At 31.6% G+C, this 9,274-nt stretch overlaps 1 protein-coding gene across 1 annotated transcript; it reads left to right on the plus strand.

Moving 5' to 3' along the window:
* Positions 1 to 1,161: 1,161 nt before the first annotated feature.
* SdhA (succinate dehydrogenase, subunit A (flavoprotein)) lies at positions 1,162 to 6,625 on the plus strand. Its single transcript, XM_040720198.2, has 7 exons — positions 1,162 to 1,417; positions 1,984 to 2,433; positions 2,494 to 2,653; positions 3,887 to 4,517; positions 4,591 to 4,920; positions 4,979 to 5,169; positions 6,256 to 6,625. The coding sequence occupies exons 2-7, from the start codon at positions 1,986 to 1,988 to the stop codon at positions 6,467 to 6,469; spliced, it is 1,974 nt and encodes a 657-aa protein (XP_040576132.1). The 5' UTR covers positions 1,162 to 1,417; positions 1,984 to 1,985; the 3' UTR covers positions 6,470 to 6,625.
* The last annotated feature ends 2,649 nt before the right edge of the window (positions 6,626 to 9,274 follow it).

Raw genomic sequence — 9,274 nt, forward strand, 5'->3', positions numbered from 1 at the left:
GATCGGACCGATATATGTATAAAAGATTGATAAGGAAAGCAGTTGTAGGACCGATCCAACACTAGTTTTGTTAAATAAAGAATCATGAATTAAATAGTTATCAAATATTTTTATTGACTTAAGATAAAACATTAAACGACACTTTTGGCTTATTTTGAGGCCTTTATGACGGGGTTGGGCAGCTCCCATTTGAAAGATTGAAATTATATCCGCCATTTTAACATACTGTTGTGATACGTGAGAAATGACATGTGTGGAAATATGCAAGTCTCACGCCAATTGTCGAAAATTGTGATAACCGTGTAACTTTATAGCAATAAATTACAATGGCGTAGGAAACACAGGGGTTCCCCCTTATAAAAAATGCAAGAGTACCAATATCTTTCGCTCCCTCCCAATCTGTCGCCAATACGAAAACGCTTCCTTCTCCCCTGAATTAGTCGCATAAATTTAATTATGTAATTGCTTCATTATAATTCTTTCCTATTTCATTTTACAAATCAAATGCTGAATTTACGTAAAGATTGCAATTAAATAATCACTTCTACGCAATATCTTTAAAGGCATTTCTTATGACTACAAATATTTAATGAAAGGAATGTTTTAGTTAGTAACTTCATGTCTTGTAAAAAATAAAAATATATTGACATTATGCAGTTGGATCACTTATCTATATCTACTCAAAAAAGGCATATAACTTAATTGTAAGCCTTACCCACAACCCATTTATGAGAGTAAAGGCATTTTTTCAACTCCTATTGTAGTGAATTACATAATATATAACATAATACATATTTACATAAGCTTAGACGTTATGTATATATTCAGGATATCCTTTAAGCATTTTTTAGTGACATATACATGTCTCAAAATTCAAATGACTAACTATGAAAGTAAGAACATGCATGCACTACGTGACCTCACCATTATGAAATGAGAATCAATAAAGTTATTATATACCCATTTAGAGTATTTCTTTCCTTTTGTATATATCTAAAGAAATCTTAATTATATAACTTTCTTACAATATAAAAACAAATCACAATATTTTGACGTCATGTATCACGTCATTATTGCAGGATGGTTGTTAAACTACTTAAGAGTTTATGCACTATTTAATGACAGTTCATGACATATTAATCATTTTAATTATGAATTTGCGTCCTTTCATTTTTTTAAATGAAGAAAAATCCCCATACTGAAGGGTCAATGCTTAAGTAATCCTGTTGGTTGTTGAGAACGTTCATAGTAACAGTACTATGGCCACAATCAGCTGTTAAATATCACCTTTCCTTTTTTTTCCCTGACAAATAAAAATTATGAAATATTATTATTAACATTTACGTTAGTCTTTATTCATATGTTAATAGAATAAGTTTGGATCCAATTATAAGATAAGACTTAATAAAATTAATAGGTAATGGTGTGTGGATATTAAGAATTATATTTGTGACTAGTGCCTATATACTAATAAATATCAAATCAACTGATTTTATTATTTATTTTTAAAGAAAATTCATCGAATTGGCGATTTTTAATCTGTAATTTTAACCTTATGTAATGTAACGTTTCTTAAATTTTATGGAAATTATATCTCCAATTCTTTTTGGCTATTAACATTGTTGTAAGCTAATTTCGTTGTGTTCGGTGCATAAACTATGGAATGAGATAATTAATATGCTGAAAGCCGAGTAGACTCGTTTCTATTTATAGCTAAATTATTAAAGAGTTCGCCTATGTATAAGTGTGCTCTTGACAAAATCTACTTTCAACAGATCATTTATAGCTACTAAGTAGGAACGCTATCTTTGAGTAGTTAATGATGATAGCAAATGATTTTCAACAGGTTTCCTAAGTCATTGTGCAAAAATATTTGATATTTACACAAAAATATGCACGTCACTTTTTATTAAATGCGAATCGTAATTCAACGTTTTATCATTTAAATACAATATGTCTAATCCTTGTATCTTTTTTCAAAAGACATGACGTCTCTTGCCCGATTGGCTAGTACTGTTCGGAAAGGTATTGTCAAACCTGGAATAGCCTCTAGCACCAGAGGTCTTCACTTCACTGTCAATGGACAAAATAATGCCAAAGTAAACAACGATGCGTTATCACACGTCTACCCAGTCGTTGATCATGAATATGATGCTGTCGTAGTTGGAGCAGGAGGTGCTGGACTTCGAGCCGCTTTCGGCCTTGTTCAAGAAGGCTTTAAAACTGCTGTTATTACCAAATTGTTTCCAACACGCTCACATACCGTTGCTGCTCAAGGGGGCATCAATGCTGCTCTTGGAAACATGGAACCTGATGATTGGCGTTGGCACATGTATGACACTGTCAAAGGTTCTGATTGGCTTGGAGATCAGGATGCTATTCATTATATGGCTAAAGAAGCACCCGCTGCTGTAATTGAATTAGAAAATTATGGTAATATTGAATTAAATAGTGCCTTTTTTTTGCTTTTGCTGAGCTTTTGTATGCTTTTAGGAATGCCATTTTCTCGAACCACCGACGGTAAGATTTATCAACGGGCATTTGGTGGACAATCCTATGAATTTGGCAAAGGAGGTCAGGCTCATAGATGCTGTTGTGTAGCTGACAGAACTGGTCATTCTTTACTTCACACTCTATATGGACAAAGTTTAAGGTATAATTGACTAATTAAATGAGTTATTGGGATTTACTATATACATAAATAGACACTTGTTAGAATGGAAGGGATTCACGTATTTTAACTTTAGTACCTGATACATGTACAAAATCATATTTGATAGTAAATAAACACCATCAAACTCAACTAAAATTCGACATGTATTTCTATACATTAAATATAGATTTGTTCTCAAATTGGTTTAACGATTAAACACCAATATTTGGATATTAATAATATTAAATTGATATTCCTAAAAAATATAATTTTTATCAAAGTATCTTGTAGTGTTGTTCTATATACAAAGGCTTTTTATCGTTCCCTTTAATTGTTCACTTTTTTTTAAATACGATTTATCTCACTAAAACGTTCACTTTAACTCGTTCACTTTCTAACTGCTTTTTCGTTTTGTTTTGACTAGTTTCAGAAAAATAAAATGCATTATAGTAAATCAACAAATTTTCAACATTTTTTAATAGATCTAGAAATGAATTTGAGGGTGTCCGGTACTTTTTCCTTGAACTATTTTCACTTGTTTTTAAGCTACTTTCGCTGAAGGATATTTTGCCTTAAAATATAAATGAATAATGTTTATTTTTGGGTTGAAATTGACTTTCCCTTTGAATTTTTTAATCAAAATATGTAATGTGTATTACTATAAAACACGTTAGATGGTTTATTTTCTGTTGGACTAATGATGGAATTATTCTCTTTCCTCATATTATACTTTTTTGTCAATCCATGAGTCTTTTCTCACATGAATAATCGATCATGTTTAATGATAATTAATATCAAAGTAGTGATTGGCACTTTTTTCGTTCGAATCGTTGTCCTGTTATATTATTTTTATTTATTATACTAATTTTATTAACTGTTTTGTCTCTAGTTCGAACTCATTACATTGTGATATTTCGATAGTTTATGTATTGAAATGTTGGGCATAATTCTATCATTATTCACTTATATTTTTAGGTGAAATATCCATGAGGCAAAATATCTTTAAGGCAAAAATACATAATTCCGAATTTAAGGTACGGAATCATGAGCATACTCTCATTCAGTGAGGAGAACAATTGGAGCAAAAACTTATACATATAGGGTTTTTCCTAACTTCAGCAAGGTTTTCTATAAAAAAAATAAGCTGGAATTAATAAGCTCACGGTTAATTGAATTGCAATTCCCTTTTAATCTTTATTCCTTTGATGTGTTCCCTATTTTTATTTATTTCAGATACGATTGTAATTACTTCATTGAGTACTTTGCACTGGATTTGCTTATGCAAGATGGTGAATGTGTCGGAGTAATTGCCATGTGCTTAGAAGACGGATCCATTCATCGTTTTAAGTCCAAGAACACAGTTTTGGCCGCCGGTGGTTTTGGAAAGTCATACTTTTCCGCTACCTCAGCTCATACTTGTACTGGAGATGCTACTGCTATGGTAACCCGAGCGGGACTTGCAAACCAAGATATGGAGTTTGTTCAATTCCATCCTACTGGTATTTATGGAGCAGGCTGTCTCATGACTGAGGGTTGTCGAGGAGAAGGAGGCTATTTGGTTAATAGTGAGGGTGAAAGATTTATGGAGAGATATGCCCCTGTTGCTAAGGATCTAGCTTCTAGAGATGTAGTTTCTCGTTCAATGACCATTGAGATTAGAGAAGGAAGAGGATGTGGTCCAGAAAAGGATCACGTTTACCTTCAACTTCATCATTTGCCCCATGATCAATTGGCTCAAAGATTGCCTGGTATTTCTGAAACTGCTATGATCTTTGCTGGAGTGGATGTTACCAGAGAACCAATCCCGGTTATTCCAACCGTTCATTACAACATGGGAGGAGTGCCAACCAATTTCAAGGGACAGGTAATTTTTTAATTTTTTGACGCTCAATCTCGCAATTAACATTTATATATATATATAAAAAATACTTACTTAGGTTATTGGTCATAAAGATGGAAGCGATTTTATTGTCCCAGGTTTGTACGCTGCTGGAGAAACTGCTTGTGCCTCCGTTCATGGAGCTAATCGTCTTGGAGCCAATTCTTTATTAGATTTAGTTGTATTTGGTCGTGCTTGCGCATTAACTATTGCCGAAGAAGACGCTCCTGGAGACAAAGTCCCAGCCTTAAAAGATAATGCGGGTGAAGCTTCAGTGGCAAATCTTGACTCAGTAAGATATGCTGATGGATCCATTCCTACCGCTAAACTTCGATTGAACATGCAAAAAATCATGCAAAATCACGCCGCTGTTTTTAGAACTGGAGAGGTTAGTTTTTTGTCATTAGTAAGCGGTCTAAGATAAGTGTTTTTATTTATCTATTTAGGTAATGCGTGAAGGTATTCACAAGATGAATGATATTTGGGCTCAAATGAAGGATTTGAAGGTATCTGATCGTAGTCTCACATGGAATTCTGACCTTGTTGAAACACTTGAATTGCAAAATTGTATGATTAATGCTGTACAAACCATCGTGTCAGCCGAAGGGCGGGAAGAATCCAGAGGAGCACATGCTAGGTTAGTTCAATGAATATACATTAGTTTGGCCCGTTTTCGGATTAATATTTTCTTCACACGCACAAAAGAAACTTACTGGCAAAGTTTGAGGGTTTCAGGCATTTTAATTTGATAGTAATCGAACTTTTGTTGCGAAATCGGTAGTTTTAGGCCTCTTTTACCGTCCCAAATGTGATGATATCAGTCAGAAATTGTACTTCTTATATTTTTTAGTATGTCAATTATCTGTATAAAATAACTTCCACCTTGTTTAAAAAATTTAAAGGGTCTAAGATGTGCTCAATTATTTGGGATTTCCCTGTTTTATCAAATATAATGCTCCTCATTTTCAACTCTTACTTTAACTAGGGTTAAACTTTGCTGTTATGTTTTATAAATAGGTAAATTGAAAACCATTGAGAAATCTGAGACTGTGCATAGAAAATTGCCCTGGAGAAAATTGGCAATGAGAAAATTGGAGTTGGGGAATTTTTTTTCTGACAAAATCAGAAACCACAAATCAGGTTATAAACCAAAGCCGCCACTTCACAAAGCATGTAGGCTCTTTCCATTTGCTCCAAAATAAATCCCGGGCCCATGAGTTGATTAAAACTACGACAGGGTCACCAAACAGGTTAAAAACCAAAGCCAACACTTCATAAGCCATTTCAGCGCCCTCAAAATACTTCAAAATGAACCCCGGCCCATGGATTTTAAACTGATTAGTATTTTTGGCGTAGCCTTAATCTACCCATGGTGCAGGGTTTATTTTGAAATATTGGAGGTTGGGGGAGGGGTCAAAATACATTGTGAAGTGTTGTTGGTGGTTTTTAACCTGCTTGGTGGTTCTGACATTGCATAAAACAAGATTTGGGCTGCTGAGGTATTGTGTTTTTGTTAGTAATTGATGGGAAATTTTCATAATGGTAATTTTCCATACCAGACATTTACTCCATGGCAGTTCCACCAAATGACAATTTTCTCAAGGGCAATATTCTTAGAACCATCTTAAATCCCTTGAATTATTAAAAACAAGGCGACTGACTTTCAGACTACATAATGTTTTATTACTCAAAATTTCTTTCTTTCGATATTTTATCTATTTAGAGAAGATTTCAAAGACAGAATGGATGAATACGATTATTCCAAGCCTTTGGAAAATCAACATGCTAAACCAATGGAACAACATTGGAGAAAGCATACCTTATCCCATGTTGATGTCAAGGACGGAAAAGTTGATTTGGATTATCGCCCAGTAATAGACCTTACTTTAGATGAAAAGGAATGCTCATGGGTTCCTCCAGCAATCCGATCTTACTAAATTTGTGATCTCGTTTAAGTTGGAAACTATTTCTTTTATTGATGAATGAACTATTTATTTAATATCTTTAAAAATATATCACAAGTCAAAGTGCTTTGATGTTTTTTTATTGAACACAAAAATTACTGATGAAAAACTAAAGTGTTATAAAACAAAGCTACTAATTCGTGTTTTATTTATGCAAATCTTACTGTTCCTATTTTCAAATAGTACCTACTTCGTTAAAATAGTAGCTTAAGGCATAGAACATTGTTTAAAACAACTGTTTTTTTCTTCTTTTACTCGGCTATTCCTCTTTACAATATGTTAACAAGCCCCTTTTATTTTCGGAAGCTTGTATTAGAATTTCTATATAATAATTATCTTAAATATAATATTTAATAAAACCATATTTTTAATACAAAACTGCGTAATTGGTCAGTTTGTTATTTGACTTAACTTCGTTTATTTTAAATAATTATTAGAATAAATTGTGAAATAGCCATGACGGATCAAGTGAAATGAGAGAATCGACAACCGACAACAAAGTTCACGAGATACTTAAGTGACAGAGGTAAACTTCTTGTATACTCTTCCTAAAACCCGAGTTAGACATGAGTTGATATCAAAATATTTTCTGATATTAAAAAAAATATTATTTGATTCAATATTAAGATCCGGTATTTTACAAATGATTAGGTGTACCCTTAAAAACTATTATCATATATTTTTAGGTTTGTCACACTTGTCTCGTTTTATATGCCAAATACTCATTTACAAAGGATACACCAATAAAAAAAATCATTTATAACTTTTCTAAGGCAAAATAAGGGCAGTTCTAATTTAGCGAAACATATAACTTGGCATAAAATATTATTAAATTTTATATTTAGGGTAGGAAAGTAGAAACATATTAAAATCTAATTCTAAATGGCCGCTAATTGCTTGATCTACAATCCAAAACCTCTTGACAGCACTGACACCGTGTGTTAGCTGGAGTCTTTAGCCCCCAAATTAAAGAATTTTTGCTATTTACATGAACTTTTTTCGTCATTCGAGCAAATTATGCAACAGATAAAAAAAATTACTATTATTTATTTTTGTAAATAGCTATGGTTTTTTGAAATTTTTTGTAAATAGCTTATTTTTTTAAATAATTGACTAACATATCAAATTGAGAACGAAATTGAAGTATGCCATGTTTAAAATTTTTAAGGTCCAGGATTTGAGCTCGTGACTGAAGGTCAAAGAGGCAGTTTATTGATTAAAATTATTAGTTATATAATAAATATCAACCAATCCGAAGGTTTTTAAAGCAGATTAATATAATTAAAAATATAAAATAAATATATGTCTAAAAATGTGGGTGCTGACCTCGATCCTGAAACTTTAGGGCCCTTTAACCACTAAAATGGAAGTCAAAAAAGCTAAAATTTTAAATTTTTGAGTTTCTATCTAATTTTAAACTCTATGTAAAATTATAAAAATATCAGAGATTATATAAAAACGCTATTTTCTACGCCAATTGGAACATGTCCTTTTCATCGATTTGGTGTGGAATGACCCATTTGCAAAGTTCGATAAAACAAATATTGTCGACACAGTGATTAAATAAATTATCGGAAAACTAACGGTTACTTCAAGACAGGTTTTTAGCAATTCAACATAGAATAACAAAATCAATTTAACCAAACTAATTAGCTAATGAACATCCTTTTTAAAACGTGGTTAGGTTAAGTGATGAAAAAGAAACCCAAAAACGTAACGTATTTAATTAAATGATAAACAGTTGAACGATTTAATTTAAATTTTACATCATTTTTTTACTTATTCCATCCATTTTAAACTTATGTATATGAATTAAAATGCAAAAAAATACAAGTACAAATATAGGACGTAGAGAAAAAAATATATCATTCATTTAACATAATCTTAACAGCATAAGTTAAGGGTTTCGCCAAGACAAAATTTATTATTCATATAGTAAAAATAAAATTTATATGAAATATTATTTCTTTAAACAAATTGGGGAATTAAATTATTTACTGAGGTTATTTGTAGTCTTCTGTCGGTTTTTATTTAGGACTGATGGCTGCAGTCCTGTCCAATTCAGTCTTGGCCTGGTACAGTTCAGCCCTGTATATAAGTTCTAAAACTTATGATGTTCGGTACTTGATGATGTCAATCAATTAAGTTTCTTATTTTTTTTTAATCAGTTCTATTACTAACAATCTGCAGGAGTACGGTCTTAAAGACTCGTTCAAAGTACTGATAAGGCTGGAGCAAGTAATTAAGAACTATAATAAGAGCTATGATATAACAATTTTGTAGCTTTTATTGTATGCCTGATTCCTCACATTGAAAATATAAGGAAAGTCAAAGAAATGAAAAGAAAAAAATAAAGGTAGAACTGTTAATTAAAAAAGTTAACTAAACTAACTAAACCATATTGCAATATATACGTATAAATCATAAACAAAACTGTATCTAGATAAATAATGAGATTCATATCATCAGATTAAATGTTTTAGGAGAATATTGAAAATTCTTGACAATAAAATGTATAATTCACCAGAATACAAACCATTTTTATAAGTCTATGGGTCCATAACATCCCAGTTTACTAACGGAGGGTTAAATTAAATTAAAGTTAAGATATTGAAATTAAAAGAAAAATAACTAGTGAACTTAAATTTAAATTAACACTCTTTAAATAATTTACTAGTTAAGTTAAATTGCATTAATTTTCTCGACTTTGATTATGACCCTATAATATTTGTCGTAGTTGTAGTTTTATATCAACATTACCTTGTATTTTAAGCAATT

The sequence above is a fragment of the Lepeophtheirus salmonis genome, chromosome 10, assembly GCF_016086655.4.
Source record: "Lepeophtheirus salmonis chromosome 10, UVic_Lsal_1.4, whole genome shotgun sequence".
NCBI lineage: Eukaryota > Metazoa > Arthropoda > Copepoda > Siphonostomatoida > Caligidae > Lepeophtheirus > Lepeophtheirus salmonis.

What these genes read in the sequence shown, in the direction of transcription:
- SdhA (XM_040720198.2), top strand. Translation starts at nt 1,986, where the DNA reads ATGACGTCTCTTGCCCGATTGGCTAGTACTGTTCGGAAAGGTATTGTC. An exon ending in AATTGAATTAGAAAATTATG is followed by an intron (nt 2,434 to 2,493) that starts GTAATATTGAAT and finishes GTATGCTTTTAG; the next exon opens with GAATGCCATTTTCTCGAACC. An exon ending in CTGTTTTTAGAACTGGAGAG is followed by an intron (nt 4,921 to 4,978) that starts GTTAGTTTTTTG and finishes TTATCTATTTAG; the next exon opens with GTAATGCGTGAAGGTATTCA.